Consider the following 22,674-nt stretch of genomic DNA (forward strand, 5'->3'; position numbering starts at 1 on the left):
ACAGCAACAGGGTAATAAATCTAAAGTATTGGAACAACTGCCAGAAAAAACACAAATGTGTGGGGAAGTAAACTATTGGGTGTGTAAAAGTTCAGTTTTTTGATCATGTAGGTTTGTTTCCAAACTGAATTTGTGATATGACAACAAAAAGTGTTATTAGATATGTTTATTTTATGTAAATCAGCTGTAGATTACGCCAGAGAAGCTAACCATACACAGTAAAAAAATTGTGGCTTGCTTTTTAGTAGCCAACTAATTTGGCAATGTAGCTCTTTTACATTATGTGTTAACTGTAGTGGATAGTGAATAGACATGGTGACTTTCTAAAAAAAAAAGCTATAATTATCTTAGAAGTAATGTCTTTCATTATTGCCGCTTGGGCATTTTTTACTTCTTGCTATAGCATAAAAAAGCGCAGGTTGTTATTAACAACACCCACAAAAACATCAACTTAATGTCCATGTGTATATCTGATTGGCTTTCTTCTTAGGGTTGGTAATACTGGGATTCCAGGGGTTTGGCTTTTCCACACTGGGAACCGTTACTCCTTCGGTAACATTGTTCCTGCATCCATTGGTGGTCTTGTGACCCCATCTCCTCGAGAACATGGCCTCTCGCTGGTGATTCTTTTTTCCTGTTTAACTTTAACTATTATTCGATGCTATTGGGCAGATGACGTACTTAACTTTTACTCCTCTGATGCCTCACTGGCTTCTTCTCGTAGGACACCACCACCCCTGAGTACAGTGACTTAGAGGAATATCCAGAAAATATCTTTGAACCCGATACTGAAGTGGATGAGGACGACTACTCTCTGACAAGAAGGGACCCTGATTTCCAGCCCTCGCCTGCTGGTAGTCCTCACCCTCCATCTGCTTCTTCAGAGGACTCTGGTCGTCCGGTGTTGTACGATGGCGAAGATGTGCTGTTGACCTCACAGTCCAAGTACCGATCGGAACCAGTAGAGAGGCAGTACGTGCCCCTTGATATTCCACGCACGGTTTTGCAGGTAGGTGCTCAGCAGCGTCAGGAACAGCTGCCTCTAGTAAGAGCAAAACATCCTTGGAAGTGAAATGAATCCGTCAAATATTTGGTCCAAAAGCAACAATGATCTATTTCTACTTTAAATCTCTACTGCACATTCTTAATTGAGAATTGGAAGTATTTTAGAGAGGATCATACCCTCACTGGAGTCTTCATTTTTTTCAACGAACTGACTGAACCACAAACATTGCACAACCAGCAAGACCTGTGTTGTGTAAGGGCTCATGAGATCAGCCATGTGAACTGTCATGATAAAAAAATAACCCATTTAAACTGCCAGAAGTTTTAGAATAATTTGAAATTGTAGATGCTTCTTTCTAAATCCTGCGGCTGCAATGGAACCCTTATTTGTAGTCAGCATGATGCTGTCAGCAAAAAATTGGCAACCGAGTGCGGTACACAGCACGTAAAGACCTCCCAGAGTTTTTGGTTTTTAGCATCTGGAGGGGGGTCTCGGTACCAGCTTAGCTGTCAGAGACAGCAGGAGAAACATGTTGGAAGTTGAGTGTTGTATATTTCCTATCTTTTGCCCTCTGTAGCATCCTCAAGAGGTGGTGGATTTATACCCCCTCAGCAGAAACAAACCACCTCTGTCCCCTGGAGGCCACGTGGTCAGCGTGGACGAAGACGATGTTGATTTTGACACGGGAGGTAAGAAGCAAATCACTTCTGACTTTTTAGTCCTCTTTTGGCTTCATGTAATTGTTTAAAAAACTCTCTCTGAGCTTTTGACATGTTGCAGAACGAATCGGGAACTTAAACTTATTTTTTAGTTTGGCTAGGCTCACAGTGCAATTGGCAGGTTAGCAGTTTACATTGTGTAACTGCTTTAAGAGCATATATATCCCGTTTGTAACAACCACAGTACGAGATGGTTAACTCTCGACCCTTTAATCAGGGCGACCAGATTATAGTTTGTGAAAAAAGGGGAGTGGGGCGTATGACGAGAGCGAGTGTATAATAGTAATAAGCGAGTAAGGGGAGTGAAAGCAACGCAAATCCAGTGTAAACATATTAGAGACTGAGACAGAGCAAAATCCCAGACGAATTTTTTGCTCTCAAAAAAAAAAGGACATGTAAAAGGGGTGTCTGGTCACCCCTACTTTAATCCACTCAGCATAGATTCAGATTCTCTCAGCTGGTGCGTTGCCAAATCTGCAGGGGTGCCTCATTTTGGCTTCATTGTTCAAAAAGTTAGAAGTTGTTCTTGCTCTCTTTATTCCTCTGCAATCCAATTTCTCCTAATCCTGGCATTCAGGGAAGGCGTATTTCTGTGATTGAAGGCAGAATTAATAGCTATCCGCTTTCAGTCCCACATCATCCTGGCTTCTACATCACATCTGGAACTTCGACTAAAATCTCTAGCTACATAATCCTCCCGTCTAAACTGACCGCACACAGTCAGTCCTCGCTCTTTACCTGCACCCAGGCAGGTAAGCCAGATCTGTTAGCTCTTTTAGTTAAAAAAAAAAAACTAAACAAAAAACCTGTGGACTGTGACTTGAAAGGCTCAGGTTTTCATAACCTGCAGTAACAGCATATAGATGGTGGTCAAAACTGAAAACAGCTCCAACTCGCTGCTACAAAAACTTCCCTGCCAGCTATTCTGTACACAGCGTTAGCACAGAGCCAGACCCCACATTGGGTAAAACGAACCATCGGCAGAAAAAAGGATATTTGAGAGCACCGCTCCGAATGGCTAATCAATCCTCTGAATGAAGTTTGTCATTTATCTCGCATGAATGCATTCGATCAACCACTAACCTTTCAAAATTTCCACAAAATATTTAGCTGGAAATCATAACTCACCTTGATACAAGACCATGTCTTGATGTCTGCCAGCTGTTGAAACTCTAAATGTTTCTGGATTGTCAGGTGACAACTGCTGCCCCACCTGCAAAAGAAATAAACGCGATGAAGTATACTTGCAATTGAAAGACATTGAAATTTGTGGTAGTTATCACATAAGAACATATATACATATATATGTCTTTATATAAGTACTTATGAAAGGATGAAAGTACAGAGATTGTTAGGAGGGTAACACTACCTCACCCCTCTGCCGCAGAGCTGCTCAGCAGCTGGCAGTACAATACTGCCGTTGTGCTGGTCAGCTCCCAGGTGTGAGTGTGTGTGTGTGTGTGTGTTCAGCATTCCCTCCCTCGCAACTACTCCCACGGTAGTTTGCCGTAAATAAGAATGTGTTCTCAGTCAACTTGCATAGTTACGTAAGGGTCAAGAAGTCTGTGTGTAAAAAAATTAGCTCATTTTGAAGGATTAATCAGGATTTTCCTGAAGCACACGGAGCGCTAGTCTGTTTGGGTTTCATTAATCAAATTTCGCTGCTCATTGTAAGAAAAACAAGATGTTTTAAAGTTATTATTTTGGCCGTTTTGCCTTAGTTAATCGTATGGTGGGGAAGAAATGTGAAACGTAAGGAAAAGGTAATGGTATATCTCGAAAGTCTGACCAGCCAGGAGTTGGACGGGGGACTCAGGTGCTGGGAGCATTTTTAGACAATTTTGAACATTCTCTTCAGACTTAATATATAAGGTAACAAAGGGGGAGATGGTTTTCAAAAGTGTATGCATACATATGTGGAGAATATATGCATAAGGCTAAACTGTTTGTGTGTGTTAAAAAAGTTCAAACATCAAAAACTGTGAAAGAGCAACAAGAAGAAAACCCAAAGCATGCATGCATTGGTTTCAGGTGGTTATGGGTTTGATGTTTATGCAGTTGGAACACACAAAATGTTGCGTAATCGAGTGCGTAGGTTGCCCTCACACAACAGCCAGAGATTTGCACCCTGTGAAAATATCACCTGCATTTGGCTTCTGCGTGCATTCACAAAAAGACGAGGGAAGAGAGAGTGGGGCACAAATATACACAGAAAGAGTAAAACAGCTATTTGGAAGTTATTCGAGACTTCAGTGGTGTTTGCAGTCTAGAAAACTCATCTGGCTTTGCATTTACTCAAGCTAATTACTCTTTGAGACATCCGATAGTGAATATCAGCTTAGACTTTACATGATTTATTTTAGATATTGAGAAGAGTTTTAAGAAATGTGGAAGAAATGTTTATTCTCCCTGGGTTTTTTTTCCCTGTGGTTAGCAGCAGTGACTATCAGTTTTCAGTCTGTCTTCCTAATTTCAGGAAGAGTGTATCGCTTCCTGTTTGTCTGAGGATATTTAAGTATTTAATGAAGACATTCCAGCTGGTCTTCACATCCTCAAAGGACTGTTTGAGAGTTAAAAGTCTCAGTAAGGAGACTTAAAAATCTGTTTTTATTTTCTCAAGTGGATTAATGAGTGCAGGAGACAGGACTACAACAGCTGGTTTGTTTTCAAGTAGTGCCTCAACATATGTTTGAGTATGTCTATATATCTCTGTCCATACATAAATGAAAACTTAATTTAATTTCCTTTCTCAGTTTGACCTGGTGTGTTCGTGCAAAGCAAACACTGGAAACAAATAAATAAATATAATATTCATGCAAATACCGAAGATCCCTCATAGCCTAATCTTGGGCCAGATGCATAAATCTGCATGTATGAACATACCCTTGGGGTGGTTTTGTAAAGCCTTGCATACAGCTGCTTCTCTTTTTCTTTTTTTTCTTTTACAAATCTCAATTATCACGAAAGTACGCGCACAAGCCAAATTTGTATTCCTATTTTGATTGGGAATGAATGGTTGGGACACTCTATGAAAGGTGAAAAAACCCCAGAATGAAACGATTTGCAAATAGCATGCACTAACGCTTTATTCAGAATAGAGCACAGGGACAACATCAAATGTTGAGAGTGAGACTGATCTAAAAAGAGCACCTTAGAGATGCCGAGTCCCTCTGAAGTAAAGATGGTCAGAGGTTCAGCAATGTGCTTAAAACCAAATCTACAAATTGATTAATTAATGTTCCACAATGTAAAATTGTGAAGGTGAAGACACCTCTGTGTGCAAGAGACACCTCTGAAAATTGATATTGGATGCCCATGATATTTTGGTCTTTAGGCAGCATAGCATTGAAAACAGGCATGATTGGATTTTGGAAATCACTGAGAAAACCCTTCCAGGAATCATTGTCTGTGAACACAGGTCACCGTGCTACCCACAAATGCAGGTTAAAGCTCTATCATGCAAAGAAGATGTTGTATGTGTGGGCTTAAGATGTGTAAGATGGACTGAAACAAAGTGAAAAAACTGTTCTGCGATCAAGCAAACTGAAATTTGAAGTTTCTTTTTCCAAATCATGGACTCTCTGTCCCCTGGAATAAAGACCAGGTACCATTATTTTTAGAGCAACACATGCTCCTATTCAGAGGATTTTTTTTCAGGGAAGGTCTTGCATATTTCAGCAAGACAATGCTAAAGCACACACTGCATCGATTCCAACAGCTTGGCTTTGTAGTAAAAGAGTCCAGGTGCTGGACTGGCCTGCCTGCAGTGCAGACCTTTCACCAACTGAAAGAAAACGATGCATTATGAAACGTTAAGTGCAACAGAGAAGGCCCAGGATTGTTGAAAAGCCTATGTCAGACAAGAATGGGGCAACATTCTTCTCCCAAAGGTCAATCTGGGTGCATATCAAATAAAAAAGAAAATGTTTGTCACCAAAACCAAATAAACGCAACACTAAAAGTAGCAGGAAAGAAGAAGAAACATAGTCTTATCACATGTAAAACACAGAGCTACAGGCACGGAGCGGGAAACTTCTGATTTATCCACAACAGATGAACATACAGCCTTGCAGTCTTGGGGATGATCAAAAGGGTGAAAAATATGTACAGACGGATCATGATATGTTGGTAGTTTTTTCTGAGACAGCCTTTGGAAAGCGAAAAGAGCACACGGCCAAATCTTGTGGAAGAAAATCAGAACAGTCCTCATGCGCAACTTTGATGCATAGCTGCAATTCTTCATAGATATATAAATAAGAGTATAACACAAAAAAAAGAAGTTCTGACACTTAGGTGTCCATTTCCACCTCATTATATCAGGGTTGAATTACTCCAAAAACATGTGTGTGCATGGTCTGAGGAGTTTGTGAGGTGTGCACGGTCGTGCTGGTGCACAGTTCATGCCTCTGGCTCCAAGTCTAGATGCTCAACGTTTTTTTTTTTATGTCTGTTTTGACTTTTGCATGTGAGACTTTACCATACTTTGTCTTCTTGTCTTCCAACTATCTCTTAGTGATTCAGTACACCACTGAGAATAAGGAAACGTGTGCCAGGTATGTGGTTTCATGTAACGACATCCCTCATATTCTTTGCTTGTTTGCAATAGCAAGAGTTGCAATACAACATCTTCCAGTTTCTTAAGATTTACAAGGACAGAACACTTTTGTATCTCTTTGCTTACTCTGCATATTGTCTAGATTCCAGCACCAGTGCTCCGAGAATGCATTTTGCATGGACTACGCCACAGGATTTTGCTGTCACTGCCGCCCTGGCTTCTATGGAAACGGCCGCCACTGTCTACCTGATGGTTAGAGCTCAGCCATCAACCATCAGAGACTTTCATCTTGTTTGGCTGTTTTTTAAGTTTAGATGACATTTCTTTGTTGTGTAATCCCCATTCTGCTCCTCCAGGTGCTCCACAACGCGTTAGTGGTAAGTTCAGCGGGACTGTGACCGTGGGAACGACTCCTGTGGAGCTGAACGACATTCATCTTCACTCCTACATCGTGGTGGGAGACGGGAGAGCGTACACGGCCATCAGCAAGGTAGAAGCCTGACAACATGCGAGATAATTACCTCACATACATGCTCTTGAGCTCGCCCTAGAGTGGAATTTTAGAAAATAAATGAAAGGATTTGACTGACCTATCACGTAACTAACCTGACCTTTTTGAACTTTGGACGGTTGGTTAGATCCCAGAATCAGTGGGTTGGGCCCTGATGCCAGTTGCACCAATTGGGGAACTGTTCGGATGGCTGTTCGCTCTGGAGCTGCCTAATAGCCAAGCCGGATTCAAAATTACAGGTAATGCTGTTTTTGTCTTTTTTTTGGTCAGTATTCCGACTTTAGCGCATATCTGAGCAGAGCCGAGGGAACCCTTCTACAGCCAGCATATTCTGTCTCTTTCTGTGAGTGCTTTTCGGTCACCCAGCCAGCTGTATTGTCTCCAGGGACGGGATGTGATATCAGGCTTCCACCTCCCCGCTCAAATAGGAAACAGCTGCATGTGTGTGTGTGTGTGTATGGAACCACTGCCGAGATTCCACATTTTCTAGAATGCAACTGTTGCACCATTATACGACATATAAACAGACAAACTTTGTTATCAGGTGCCGAGTTCGTTCGCCATGCAGAGGTGCTGTTTTACCCCGGCAACCAGCGCTTGTCGATCACACAGACGGGCCGTGGCCTTGATGAACACAACCACCTCTCCGTGGATACCGTTGTCAACGGCAATGTGCCACTCTTACCGCCTGGGGCTGAGGTCACCATGGAGCCCTTCAAGGAGACCTACCAGTACTACCCTTCTGGTAACTATCATGACCGCACAGGAGTCTAAGCTGACAGTGTACTCCTTAACGGCCTCTTTCACCTTAAATATCTCTGTCCCCCTTTCTCCTTCGCCAGTTGCCACCTCAGTTTCTGTCAGGGGGTTTTCAGTCGTTTCGAAAGAACGAGGCACAGAGTCCTACTCCTTCCATCTCAAACAGAACGTCACCTATCGCGACTGTCGGCACGACAACAGAGGCACCGCCCCTGAGACACTGCAGATTATCATGGAGAGGGTGTTTGTGATGTACATCACAGAGGAGCGGATGCTGACATACGCCCTCACAAACAAGATCAGCCCACTCGGAGGTAAATAAAGATGGTGATGGTAAGATTTGTAAGTCAACACTTTGTGCCAACCTCTGTCGGAGAGAGAGGTCGCAAAATCTTCAGGGTTCATCGGTGTCCGCAGCATGGATGAGTTGTACATGTGTGAAGCTACCATTGATACAGAGGTGTATAATGGAATTTAGGAGAGACACATGCTACCATGGGCTGTGGTTTATCTCAGATGGACAATGTCAGTCCGTGTTTTTGTTGTATTGTAGAAAATTTCCCAACTGTGTTATACATTCGAACGGCATTGGTAGACAGTCATGACAACATATGTAGATTCTTGTCTTTTTCCTGTAAACTTTTTAAGTTTCCTCTAATGATGCTGTTTCAGAGGCTTTCCACCCCCAGGACAGTGAAACTATGATGAAAGAAAGAGGACTAAACTCATCATGACCCCAAAGGCAATTTGTTTTTCAGCCAATGGTCGTTAAAATCATGTACACAAGCGAGCAAAGATTACAACACATGAAAACAAAGATCAGGATCATAAATTTAACGGTCCGGGATACGGTGCACATTAAGAACACGGGGGCTTCAAAAGGGCTGTTTTTTGTATTTTTTTTAACTCGTCTGAGGCATGTATTATAGCCTACCTTAATGTAATGTCTATTAGCCGATGTTCATTCCAGAATGTCTCTGCCCATCTTTGAGTGGGAAATCACACTGCAGGCGATGAAATCGTGAGGTTTTTCTCTCACCAGACTAGTAATTGTTACAGTTCAGGCTCAGAAATCCCAGCCAAACCACGGAGCAGTATTGGACAGAGCTCAGCTTTAAGCACAGATGCTGCAAACAGGGGATGGGGATGGTTACACAAAGAAACCAGACATAACCATGTTAAAATGCCTGTATAAACACCTCCGTTTCTAGGTTCACAGTCTTGTGGAGAGTGCAGGAAAGTCAGACCACCCAAAATATGATTAAAACCACCGTTTGCATCACAGCTGGCTTAATGTATTTTACATGCTTAGTTTGTCCATGTATGTAATTGGATTTACGCCCCAAATCTGTGCTCAATTTAAGATGTGAAGTCAGTCAAGCCAACAATGTTAAAGGACAATTTAGCATTGGAAGCATTAAACCGAAACCGTGTAACTTTATAGCTTGGCAAAATTGATTTGGTTCTGTTCAGTTAGGATTTAGATATCATGTGTTTCCTCAGTGTGACTAGTGTGTGCTCAGCTTAATTACACTCAGCTTCTACAAACCCGCTTGGAAGAGTGGGGTAAAATGAACCCATTTTTTTTTCTTTTTGTTTTTTTTTTTCCCACTGACGTGACCCACAAGATAAGGGAAAATAAGGCACACAACAATGTAAGTATTTAACCAAATTTCAGTAGGTTTCCTAACAATTTAAACGATCAGAATGCACCTGGAAAATGAGTGTTCGGAAAATATGGCAGCTATAACAATTTAATGAAATTGTTGTCATTTTTGCATCTTTCCCCCCTGGACGATTTGTGTATTTCAGATCAAGCAGAACCAAAAAAGTCACAGTTAGGTCTTTGTTTCAGCTCCTCTGGCTTTTGTGACAGCTTGATTTTTTTATTTGGGGACTTCCCTAATGAAAAATGATTTTCATTACCCGTTTTCCAACTTCCTTATATAAAAGCTACTTTTTTGCTATTTGTGATCAGCTTGAGCTCCGGACTGTTTGCTTGCCATGCCAGTGAGCTGTCATGTCTTTACCGAAGTAAAGTTTGAAGAAACTCTTTGCTCTTTGACAGAAAGAACCCTGAGAAAGAACTTCATCATCAACAAACCTCTTTATCTTTATGTGTTTCATTGGACCTGCACCAAACTCAAGGTCCTTCAACACAGATTGGGGATTCATCACTGAATCTCACTCTCATCCAGTCCTCTACAGTCCTTGACAGTCCTTTTCTGGATTTTCCTTCAGCTGACTTCAGAGAACATTCCCCATTTGTTTTTAAATTTCTTTTTTTTGCCCATTTTTCTATTTTCTAACACATTGCTTTGAGCTCTCTGTCTGTTTTCGGGGCAATGTTTCCAGTCGCAGCAGTCTGGCTCCTTCCTTTGTAATGTAATAATCTGTAATGACAAGAAAATAACCAACTACTCGCTAACAATAATGTGAGCGTAGGCTAATTTAGATCGTTGATCGTCATTTGGGTTATTATGGTTATTTCTACTCATTTCTCCTCGTCTCTATGCTCCACTTTGATACTTCCCCTTTTTCTTCTTCTTCTGTTGGCTCCACGGTAGACCGGGCACAACTATGACTGCTGTCCCATCTAGTGGCTAATCCTGGAATTACAGCAAAATACAGTCCGTCCCCAGCATATATTGCATAGGGGGTGTTTTTCAGTTCTGTCGAAGTCTGTAGTTGAATTTCTGATGTTTTGAAAAAAAAATTCTCAAAATAGAGCACCTTTAAAGAAAACTGTTGCTCATCACTCCTCCCCTGCTACTTTTTGATTGTTCTGAAGAAAGGATGACATGACAATATAAGTGCATAATCACCAATAGGTGCAAAGGGGATGGGTCAACCTAAGCACTGGCTCATCACACCCCATTCTCCCCCGATCACAGTGCACAGTGACGCCAGTTCCCTTTCACATCAGTTGTTCCCATTTTGTGTGGCCCAGCTTTTATCTTTTACAGTTTATGTTTTATGTGTTAAATTTTTATAGCACCAAGGTGAGGTTTTTTTTTATGGGCCCCAGTCAATGCTCGTAGAGCACAGGAGGATGCACAAAGCTTTCATGCTTATTTTCATCTTATTATATCCAAGGTTTCTCTCATTCTCATGACCGTTTTCCTCTTCTATTTCATTCATGAGTTCACATACATGGCAATACTTTTTATTTTTTATTTTTTTTTGTCCCTGTCCACACACAGCAGCCGTGCCTTCTTTACCAACTCTGTCACCTTCTGGTTCTCATCAGATAGAGGGAGGCAAGAGACCTGGAAGTTTTTGGGGTTTTTTTCCTGCACAGCTTTTGGATGCAGACCAAGCTTCTGTCATTTAAATGTCAACACACTGATTAAAAAGGTTTGGATGACATATGTCACACATGCACATGCTCATTCACAGAGATACACCCAGAACACAGCTGGAAGAGCTTTCAGAGATCAGGGGTTTTGTAAACATGGGTTAAGTGGTGTGTGTGTGTGTGTGTCTTGTCAGAAAGAGCATGTGTGTGTCTGTGCATGTTCAAAGGTCTTACACTTACTGGGAAATAATATCCCAGCCAATGACAGATTTTCTAGACGGGGGGGTTGCCGGGTAGAATAGCTGCCCCGTGAGGTCATGAGAATCAGAGATTGCAGACAGGCTTAAGGCACTAAAGGGATTGAACATTGATAGAACAAACAGAAGACAAATTAATTCTAGTTGAGTATTTGTTTGCTGTATCCCCCTTTAGGGGCAGATTCAAGTGGGGCGAATCAGCGTGTGGTCGCAAACCATAGATAGTGCCTGTGGGAGTGTCCAGTTCCCCAAATGAGGTCCTAAAACTGCATTGATTACGCAGTGTATGTGGGAGTTTATCGATATCGTATCCACATCACGTACTGTCTGTCCTGACTGAGGTCAGAGTGTTCTGGTGAGGTCAACGACACAAGATGTTTGTGGAAAACGCAGGCGCAGTGGCACCGGATAGAGACCGTTTTTTGGCCACACATGCGTTGAATGTCATCAGGAAGTATGAGAGATTTTTTTCAGTAGTATTTCATGATGCATTTGTCAGTGACTTACAAGTACAGGGCTTAGGAAATAAGTGCACGATCAGCTATCCCCTCCCCCAAATGTTGTGCTCTGAAAGGGAAACACCCATGAATACACTTGCAAGGTGTATGGAAGGTCCGTCTAGTGCAAAAGAAAACTTTGATGAACATGATGTTTTTGTACAGACTTTGACAAATGAAGTCCACTTTTTTTGTATCCAGAATGGTTTAAATAGATTCTAGCTAATGGCTTATTCTGCAAACCGAACATTTGGGTCCCTCGCTTTTTGATTATCATTATTCAAGTCCTGTATTCATCCTCTTAAGTCTGCTTTCACTGCTTGAAGCACCACTCTTAATCTTAAATTTCAGGCTTTTCCAGCGTGCTAGTAAAAGTCAGTGATGATGGAAAGATAATATCACATGGCTCAATGGTGGGTCATTACATTTTAAAAGTGCACCCTCAGCTACTCCCCTGTAAACCCAGTCTGTTTGTGTCTGCATCAGTGTGTATGGAGGAGCTGCGTAAAAAGCAACAGGTGGGAAACTGCACTCATCACTTTGATGGCGTGCAGTGCATGTGTGGGATGTGTGTTTGTCACCCCTCTCTCCTGCTCGCCGTCTTTCTCCCTCCCTGTCTCTAATTATCTTTCAGCCCCTTTTTCTCCAATCCATGTGTATCTCACCCTCTCATCTGCCCTTCCTCCTGGCCACATTGGACTTTGAAGAGTCTCTCTCCCTCTCTGATAATGAGTCAAAATTGCTCTCTGGCCTCAGGAGATGCAGGCAAGCTGTGTCTGTGTGTTCTGTTTATGTTGGGAATGTCCTAGCGTTGCTGTTCGTGGAGGATGATGCCCCGATGGTAAAAGGAAAAAATGTTGAGCCTCGAACACCAGCACATAATTAACAACAGACATTATGATTATGAAACTGTTAGCGGTTGACTTTTCTTGTTCGCCATGTTCTGAAATTAGAGACCCCTTAGACCTTTGTACCCAGCTGTTATGTTTATAACTTGTGGCTGAGGGCAAGCATGTTTTCAGGAAACCCAAGTTCCATAGACAGGGAGACACACTGATCCCCCCCCCCCCCCCGGTTTGACACATAATCCTCTTTGACATTTAAGTTGAATAAGACCGGAAACAACAATAATTTAGTGTTTACGAGTGGTTCAGTGGTAGAGGAGACCACCATATTAATGTACTTTTACATAGCTTTCTTGCATTCTTGTCTTATTTCCCATGGCTGTTTCTTGTTCCCGTTTCTTTGGAAGTTAGTCAGTGGTTTCTTTTTTGAAAAAGTTTGTCGGAGCTATACAGCAACATTAGGAAACCCTGCCCACTGTGTCAAAACCTATCCATATGTTTGGAATATTGGAAACATGAATGAAATCCCCTCTTAGGAAACCGTGGCGTAGGAATATGTCTGGAGTGGTTTTACATGTGGGTTTGGTTAGATAAAAGATGGCTTTAATCACTGGAATGTTTTCAATGAATAGTCCTGATCTCAATCTCGAACCAGAACACTTGGACTGTGGCAAAAATATGTGCACTTGTGTTATTAATCATCATTTTCTTCCTATAACCAGAGGGACCTCTGAGACAGAATAGCTATTCTGTCTCAGGCAGTCTATTAATATTTGTTTTGTCTGTTTTGTTTTGTTTTGAACTGATGCTAGACCCTGTCAATTTCAAACCTTTCATTTTAAACATCAGGCTTAGTATGTCCCTCTTTCAGGATTTCGACAAATTTAGGATGTTTGACTAAGTATCTCAGAGTTCCCACTTAACAGCTGAAAATTCTGAAGAATAAAATGTCTCACTTTGTATCTCAGAATTCTGTCCTTATTGCTCAACATGTTGACTTTGTATCTCAATTTCTGATACCATTCTGAGATACTGTCTCTTGACCAAGCCCTTAAGAATTCTGACTCAGTCTCTCAGCATTCTGATCTGCCAAATTCTGATTTAGTATCACAGAATTTTAAGATTTAGACTTTATTGTCATGTAGACACATGTAAATACACACCCATGGAGACAGATGCCATATACACTGGAGCGATGGGCAGCCATTCACCGCATCCAGGGAGCATGGGGTGTACAGTGCCTTGCTCAAGGGCACCTTTGTCGTGGCAAGGAGGTGGACTCCCACCCCTCTTGCTGTCAGTTCACCAATCTTGGAGCAGTGAGAGTGGGAATCGAACCACAAACCTTCCGGTTATTGGACCCACTCTCACCACTGATCTCAAAATTCCGACTCAGTATCTCAAAATACTGAGATACTGTCTCGGGAATTTTGATGCTAAGTCCGAAATTTTGATCTTGAATATGTTTAACTCGACACTTTAAAGCACATCTTGGTCATTTTACTCTTCTCTGGGTTTGCTGTGTTGCTAATAAAGTGATTAAAGCACTTTTTATTCACTACTACAATGGCCTAATTAAAAGAAGGCTGACTGTACCATGTTCCACAAACAGATTGGTGCATCTTGGATTTATCTTTTCCTGGCAGCGCTCAGTGCATGTAGAATATCCCATTTGTAAAGCTTCCTTGAACTCAAATCGTTTGCTTTCCTTCCTAGTTGAGACCCCTGAGCCCGAAGAGGTCAACCCCTGCTACACTGGGAACCATGACTGCGACACCACCGCCAAGTGTATCCCTCTGGAGGGCCAGGCTTTTCAATGCCAGTGCGCTACTGGTTATAGAGGAGATGGACACAACTGTTACGGTAACGTCATCTATCTATCTAAGTTATATACAGTGTACATACATGTCCATGTGAAGTATAACAATTCTTATACAATGTAGAGTGCTTTGTGGTGCCTCCCCGCCTTTGCTTAGTCTAACGATGTCTCTGTCTCACACAAACACACACTGAGTTGAAGAAAGTTCAAGGCTATGTGTCTGTGTTTCATCAACATCTGTCCATCTTGCATGGAGGGTTCAAGTACAGACTACACAAATGGAACTAGTGGTACTGTCATCCTCCTCCTCTCTTCTCTTGGTTAATTTCGTAGTTAAAAGAGGCTTCCAGGACTTTAAGCTGCTGGGTGGCCTGTCATTAGGCCAGCACTTGGTTTTTCTCTCCTGCTGACAGCACCAGGAAAGCCCCAGGCTCAGCCCCAGTTCCCATGGATAGGCCTCCGTATCTCTCTCTGATTATATGACCTCTCTTATTTCGTCCTTCGTATTGCACGGTGCGTTTCGCAGCCAAGGAATCCAGGTGTGGGAGTACACGTTGCAGCACCACACAGAAGCACGCACACACTGCGTATGCTTCTAAAAGCACCAGTAATGACCCTAATTACAGCTTATAATGTCACACATGTGGCTTGCTGTGTGTGTTTTCAGACAAGGGAATCCGTTTTCCCAGACTTGCAAGTTTATAGAGAGACCGTCTCATTTTCTCTCTATCTCCCCTTGATACAGACGTAGATGAGTGCGCTGAGGGTTTGAGCTCGTGTGGCGATCATTCTCAGTGTATGAACCTTCCCGGTAGCCACCGCTGCCAGTGCGAGAGAGGTTTTGAGTTTGGCTACGACGGGCGCACATGTGTTGGTGAGTTGCATTGAATTTTAAGGTCTGCACAGATATGTAACTTGTTAATGTGTCTCATCTGGGAATCTAGAATGTATGTATAATGTATAATGCCTGTATCTTTGGAGAAAGGTCAGTTTAACAAGCTACTATCTGCTCTATTAAGCAATTCCATCCTGTTCTATTAGGTAGAACAAATATTTTTATTGTAAACCTTCCCTTTATAACACTGCTAACCATGTGTTCTTTGCTCTTATCTTGTCCTTTGCTGTATTTGCTGGTCCCTTAAGAAACGTTTTTGCGCATGTAAAGTCTCATATTCCAAAATGAATATGAATATTTTGAAAATACCCACTTATTTGCCCTAATTGAGGCATAAGATGTTCCTCACAACAGCAACGCACAGATGCAAAATCTAGAAACACACAGTGAGGGGAGGAGAGATGATAAATGAGAGACTGAGACAAATGTGAGAACAAGAGGGTGAGATAAGACAGGACGGGGACTAAAAAGACAAATGGAGCAATGGCACAATCTGTTTGTTGCGTTGGAATGTGTGGAGGAGCAAGGTCTCATGTATATATATGTGTGTGTGTGTGTGTGTGTGTGTGTATGTACTCCTTTCACCCATTAGCATGAACTTCAGATGAACTTCGTCTGAACCCCTCCTACCCCCCCTTTGACAAATATTTTGAAAGTAATAATTTACAATATATTGACATTGATTTACTTCTATAAAACTGTCCCTGAAGTAAATCATGCCTTGTTAGTGGGGCAAAAAACAGCAATTCAAACACAGATATTTACATTTTGGTGTGCTGATTTATTTCTCTCCCGCCTTTGATTAGACATAGATGAGTGCAACTCCTCCCCGTGTCACATCAATGCCAGATGTAGCAATGAACAAGGATCCTTCCGGTGTCAGTGCCAGCCTGGGTTTTATGGAGACGGTGTCTACTGTAACCAGCAGGAAGGTTGGTGAAATTGTTACTATAGTGGTGCCTAATTGTGACAATCACGGCAGTGTAAATAATACCACTCATCTAAATTACAATGCATGTGCAAATCATTCCTTTCGGTCATTCCAGCCTTCTTTTACAGATCACTTTCATTTTATCTCACTTTCCTATCTCTCCACTTCGTTTTCAGAATTGACACAAATGCTAGTATGACTCTTAGCGATAACTGACAAATGAATCAAACACTGCCGACTGGAAAGAAAAGAAAAAAACCTCTATGTACAACTACACACTGACCTAGAATGTGGGAATGTCATTAGGACAAATGTTTCCAATGGTTCCAAAGAGATGCAAAATGATCACAAGTTAAGAGATCGAACAGAAAGAAGGAAACACAGTAGTTAGGGACGGCTACCATTACCTTGGAGACCCACAGGCAAATGGCAACCACAAAGAGGCTACAAAAAAAAGTCAGAACAAAACAAATACCTACAAAGTCCTGTTAAAGCACTTTTTTGAAGCAAAAAATAAATTGTCATAGTTAAGCTGTTTCTCTCCTTTTTGGTAATTGACATGGACCAAAAAGAGGGGGATTAGCGTGGCAACAGTGCGTGCTTAAGCAGAGCAAACTGATGTCACTGAATCAGCTGAGTGACAAGAAAAATCTGGTCTGTTGTGCAGGCTTGACCTTATGCACATATGAGTTCAGCTTTGTGACTATATCCGCTGCCGGCTCAGATGCTTATCTGTGGCACATCAACTTCAACCCCATATTCTGCTTTTATAGTTACACACAGGACACCGAGCGTAGAAAAGTTCTGTGTTAAAGGGGCTGGCGTAAAGCAGATCCTCAAAGGGTAGAGCCATCAATGCGTATCGAAAAAGTGTCCGATATCAAGATGTCCGACTAGTGCCTAGAAGAGGCAGGTCAGAAAGACAGCACAGAGGCACTACTCATGGCAGCACAAGAGTAGTATCAGAGCTCAAGTACAACAACAGAGGTCTGTGTCCGGAAAGGGTGCTGTCCAAGGACCAGCTCAAACACGACATAGGCTCCTATGCAAGATGGGAGTGTTTTATTCCAAAATATATGTAGATATTAACTGTTTTTCCTACACAATACACAGTTCGTTCGAAAAGCCAGTGTGAGAGGCACAGGGATAGTCTTCAGAGTGGAGAAGTTGATGGATATCCGAGTCCCGGAGCCTTCGTCCCCCAGTGCGACTCTGATGGACATTATCGACCACTGCAGGTGGGCACTGGCTGACAGACTGGTAAAGTGCGTGACTCACTCAAAAGTTAAGTTAAATGATGCGCTGACTTTGAGGTCTAATGGTGTATTGCAGTGTCATGGCTCCACCGGGCATTGTTGGTGCGTGGACAGTAGGGGACAGGAGAGAGCCGGAACCAGGACTCCACCTGGCACTCCACCCAAAGACTGTGACAGAGCAGGTATTGATTATTTTCCTTGAGGTGATCGTCAATAAAAGAACTAAATCGAGGAGCGAGTTCAAACAGTGTTTAATTTGGCGTTACTTTATCCCCTTAGACGAGCTCAGAGTGAGCACCACAGAGACAGCCTCTTGTCCTGACAAAAGCTATGTTACTATCTGCAGTATGTGGCCCGCGTCAGCAGGTGTATTATGTCATGACTCTCCAAGGCTTTCTTGTTAAACATTGACCCGTGAACCCCTAATTCCTCAGCTCACTGACAAGTCAAACAGACAGCATGTTTATGTAAGTGTGTGTCTAAGCTTGCGAGTTGTGCACTATTGAGGTCATTGGGTCATAGTCTCGGAATGCCTGGAAAAAAAAGGTGGGTATAAATGAGTGGGTTGGGATTTTGAAAGCACGGGGTGGAAAATTGAAGCAAGAAATCTACCCGATGCTTTTGGTCTCTTTATGGCTGCCAGTTTGTTAGTTATCTTTAAAACCGTCCCAGTTAAAGACCAGCAGGTCTGGAATTTTCTGGGGTAAAACCAGTCGTAAGCTATATATTCCGCATGAGTAGTGGCTGACCCAGAGAGTTACTCCATACAGCACTTATTGACAAAAATGAACTTCATAATTAATAGTTTCTCAACCTCAGCCTGTGTTGCAGGGCAACATAAAACTAAACAGAAAGGAGTTTAAAGGGTTTCAAAGACAGGCAGATACTGACTACACATGCCCTTGTGTGTGTCGTGTGAAATTATCCTGATCTTTGCATTCTCATTGAAAACCAATTTTTAAACCATCAGAAGAACCACAGCGTCCAAAGAGTCAGTTTCCCTTGGCTGGGGCCGGTGCTTTAGCAGTCAACACAAAAAAAATAGTTCCTTTTTTCTAAACTTTTAAAAAGAATTTGGAAAAGGTTCCTGCAGTCCAAAAGTACCTCATGTTTCTTCATAAACTGTTAATGTGTGACCCATTTTGTTCAGATGAACCGCATCGTCCAAAGACTCCCTGTGAACACCACAGAGACAGCTTACAGGCCTCCGAAACTCCACCTGGAGCCTATGTACCACAGTGTGCTGAGAATGGACAGTATCTACAACAGCAGGTTAGCATCTGCAGAGACCTTTTTCACTGAAAATTAGTGTGTATGTGTCATATCACTTAATGTAATTACACAGTCGCTGTCATTATAACTTAATGATGTTTCTTTGCTGTTCCAGTGCCACAGCTCCACTGGACATTGTTGGTGTGTGGACAGTAGCGGGCAGGAAAGACCAGGAACCAGGACTGCAGCTGGAACACCATCTGTGGACTGCTACAGAGCGGGTGAGTCTCTTCTGTTTGGAAAATCAGGAGATAAAGTCCATCAGCTAGTGTGTAAAGTGAGGTCTACTGAGCCAAAATTGTTTATGTGAGCATTTGATATTATTACACCAAACGTCATGAAAAAGAGCTTGTGTTTTTTTCACTGCCGCCCTGACTTCATGTCCATTTAAAGCTCTTTGTTTTTATTCTTCTGTCTTGAATTAAGTAAAATATATGCAACAGTGCCGCTGGAGTTTTTTCAACCTGGTGCTGACAAAATTTTAGTTGGCCTGCTGTCTCAATGACCCTGTTCTAATCCAAACAATTCTTTGCTCTGGACCAGCAAAGGGCTGGCCCTACTTTAGCACCAGTTTCCCTTGGCTGGGGCCGGTACTTTAGCAGTCTACACAAAAGGAACTGGTTCCTTCTTTCTCCACTTTTAATAAGAATTTAGAAAAGGTTCCTGCAGTCCAAAAGTACCTCACGCTTCTTCATAAACTGTTAATGTGTGACCCATTTTGATCAGATGAACCGCATCGTCCAAAGACTCCCTGTGAACACCACAGAGACAGCTTACAGGCCTCCAGTCCTCCGGCTGGAGCCTATGTACCACAGTGTGCTGAGAATGGACAGTATCTACAACAGCAGGTTAGCATCTGTAGAGTCTTTTTTCACTGAAAATTAGTGTGTATGTGTCATATCATTTAATGTAATTACACAGTCGCCGTCATTATAACATAATGATGTTTCATTGCTATTCCAGTGCCACAGCTCCACTGGACATTGTTGGTGTGTGGACAGTAGCGGGCAGGAAAGACCAGGAACCAGGACTGCAGCTGGAACACCATCTCTGGACTGCTACAGAGCGGGTGAATCTCTTTTGTTCAGAAAAGCAGGAGATAAAGTCCATAAGCTAGTGTGTAAAGTGAGGTCTACTGAGCCAAAATTGTTTATGTGAGCATTTGATATTATTACACCAAACTTCATGAAAAAGAGCTTGTGTTTTTTTCACTGCCGCCCTGACTTCTTGTCCATTTAAAGCTCTTTGTTTTTATTCTTCTGTCTTGAATTAAGCTGAATAGATGCAACAGTGCCTCTGGAGTTTTTTCAACCTGGTGCTGACAAAATTTTAGTTGGCCTGCTGTCTCAATGACGCTGTTCTAATACAAGCAATTCTTTGCTCTGGACCAGCAAAGGGCCGGCCCTACTTTAGCACCAGTTTCCCTTGGCTGGGGCCGGTGCTTTAGCAGTTTACACAAAAGGAACTGGTTCCTTTTTTCTCCACTTTTGATAAGAATTTGGAGAAGGTTCCTGCAGTCCAAAAGCACCTCCTGTTTTTTCATAAACTGTTAATGTGTGACCCATTTTGATCAGATGAACCGCATCGTCCAAAGACTCCCTGTGAACACCACAGAGACAGCTTACAGGCCTCCAGTCCTCCGGCTGGAGCCTATGTACCACAGTGTGCTGAGAATGGACAGTATCTACAACAGCAGGTTAGCATCTGCAGAGACCTTTTTCACTGGAAATTAGTGTGTATGTGTCATATCACTTAATGTAATTACACAGTCGCCGTCATTATAACTTAATGATGTTTCATTGCTGTTCCAGTGCCACAGCTCCACTGGACATTGTTGGTGTGTAGACAGTAGCGGGCAGGAAAGACCAGGAACCAGGACTGCAGCTGGAACACCATCTGTGGACTGCTACAGAGCGGGTGAGTCTCTTCTGTTCGGAAAATCAGGAGATAAAGTCCATCAGCTAGTGTGTAAAGTGAGGTCTACTGAGCCAAAATTGTTTATGTGAGCATTTGATATTATTACACCAAACGTCATGAAAAAGAGCTTGTGTTTTTTTCACTGCCACCCTGACTACTTGTCCATTTAAAGCTCTTTGTTTTTATTCTTCTGTCTTGAATTAAGTAAAATATATGCAACAGTGCCGCTGGAGTTTTTTCAACCTGGTGCTGACAAAATTTTAGTTGGCCTGCTGTCTCAATGACGCTGTTCTAATACAAGCAATTCTTTGCTCTGGACCAGCAAAGGGCTGGCCCTACTTTAGCACCAGTTTCCCTTGGCTGGGGCCGGTACTTTAGCAGTCTACACAAAAGGAACTGGTTCCTTTTTTCTCCACTTTTAATAAGAATTTGGAAAAGGTTCCTGCAGTCCAAAAGTACCTCACATTTTTTTCATAAACTGTTAATGTGTGACCCATTTTGATCAGATGAACCGCATCGTCCAAAGACTCCCTGTGAACACCACAGAGACAGCTTACAGGCCTCCAGTCCTCCGGCTGGAGCCTATGTACCACAGTGTGCTGAGAATGGACAGTATCTACAACAGCAGGTTAGCATCTGCAGAGACCTTTTTCACTGGAAATTAGTGTGTATGTGTCATATCACTTAATGTAATTACACAGTCGCCGTCATTATAACTTAATGATGTTCCATTGCTGTTCCAGTGCCACAGCTCCACTGGACATTGTTGGTGTGTAGACAGTAGCGGGCAGGAAAGACCAGGAACCAGGACTGCAGCTGGTACACCATCTGTGGACTGCTACAGAGCGGGTGAGTCTCTTTTGTTCAGAAAAGCAGGAGATAAAGTCCATAAGCTAGTGTGTAAAGTGAGGTCTACTGAGCCAAATTTGTTTATGTGAGCATTTGATATTATTACACCAAACTTCATGAAAAAGAGCTTGTGTTTTTTTCACTGCCGCCCTGACTTCTTGTCCATTTAAAGCTCTTTGTTTTTATTCTTCTGTCTTGAATTAAGCTGAATATATGCAACAGTGCCGCTGGAGTTTTTTCAACCTGGTGCTGACAAAATTTTAGTTGGCCTGCTGTCTCAATGACCCTGTTCTAATACAAGCAATTCTTTGCTCTGGACCAGCAAAGGGCTGGCCCTACTTTAGCACCAGTTTCTCTCGGCTGGGGCCGGTGCTTTAGCAGTTTACACAAAAGGAACTGGTTCCTTTTTTCTCCACGTTTAATAAGAATTTGGAAAAGGTTCCTGCAGTCCAAAAGCACCTCCTGTTTTTTCATAAACTGTTAATGTGTGACCCATTTTGATCAGATGAACCGCATCGTCCAAAGACTCCCTGTGAACACCACAGAGACAGCTTACAGGCCTCCAGTCCTCCGGCTGGAGCCTATGTACCACAGTGTGCTGATAATGGACAGTATCTACAACAGCAGGTTAGCATCTGCAGAGACCTTTTTCACTGGAAATTAGTGTGTATGTGTCATATCACTTACTGTAATTACACAGTCGCCGTCATTATAACTTAATGATGTTTCATTGCTGTTCCAGTGCCACAGCTCCACTGGACATTGTTGGTGTGTGGACAGTAGCGGGCAGGAAAGACCAGGAACCAGGACTGCAGCTGGAACACCATCTGTGGACTGCTACAGAGCGGGTGAGTCTCTTTTGTTCAGAAAAGCAGGAGAAAATATCCATCAGTTAGTGTGTAAAGTGAGGTCTACTGAGCCAAAATTGTTTATGTAAGCATTTGATATTATTACACCAAACTTCATGAAAAAGAGATGAACTCTGAGCTTGTGTTTTTTTTCACTGTCGCCCTGACTTCATGTCCATTTAAAGCTCTTTGTTTTTATTCTTCTGTCTTGAATTAAGTAGAATATATGCAACAGTGCCTCTGGAGTTTTTTCAACCTGGTGCTGACAAAATTTTAGTTGGCCTGCTGTCTCAATGACCCTGTTCTAATACAAGCAATTCTTTGCTCTGGACCAGCAAAGGGCTGGCCCTACTTTAGCACCAGTTTCTCTTGGCTGGGGCCAGTGCTTTAGCAGTTTACACAAAAGGAACTGGTTCCTTTTTTCTCCACGTTTAATAAGA

General features: G+C 42.4%; 1 protein-coding gene across 1 annotated transcript in view; it reads left to right on the plus strand.

The window, feature by feature from the left end:
* The window catches only part of LOC140304591 (nidogen-2-like), a 45,185-nt gene that overhangs the window by 10,213 nt on the left and 12,298 nt on the right, over nucleotides 1–22,674 (plus strand). The window contains exons 6-19 of the mRNA XM_072383320.1: nucleotides 491–620; nucleotides 725–1,009; nucleotides 1,584–1,695; nucleotides 6,239–6,278; nucleotides 6,423–6,532; nucleotides 6,637–6,770; nucleotides 6,919–7,030; nucleotides 7,336–7,536; nucleotides 7,634–7,864; nucleotides 14,164–14,310; nucleotides 15,012–15,140; nucleotides 15,968–16,093; nucleotides 17,206–17,330; nucleotides 17,425–17,530. Coding sequence (XP_072239421.1) covers nucleotides 491–620; nucleotides 725–1,009; nucleotides 1,584–1,695; nucleotides 6,239–6,278; nucleotides 6,423–6,532; nucleotides 6,637–6,770; nucleotides 6,919–7,030; nucleotides 7,336–7,536; nucleotides 7,634–7,864; nucleotides 14,164–14,310; nucleotides 15,012–15,140; nucleotides 15,968–16,093; nucleotides 17,206–17,330; nucleotides 17,425–17,530 — 1,988 coding nt within the window. The remainder of the gene's footprint in view (nucleotides 1–490; nucleotides 621–724; nucleotides 1,010–1,583; nucleotides 1,696–6,238; nucleotides 6,279–6,422; nucleotides 6,533–6,636; nucleotides 6,771–6,918; nucleotides 7,031–7,335; nucleotides 7,537–7,633; nucleotides 7,865–14,163; nucleotides 14,311–15,011; nucleotides 15,141–15,967; nucleotides 16,094–17,205; nucleotides 17,331–17,424; nucleotides 17,531–22,674) is intronic.

The sequence above is a fragment of the Leuresthes tenuis genome, unplaced genomic scaffold, assembly GCF_036924035.1.
Source record: "Leuresthes tenuis unplaced genomic scaffold, fLeuTen1.0.hap1 SCAF_1, whole genome shotgun sequence".
In the NCBI taxonomy this organism is placed as follows: Eukaryota; Metazoa; Chordata; class Actinopteri; order Atheriniformes; family Atherinopsidae; genus Leuresthes; species Leuresthes tenuis.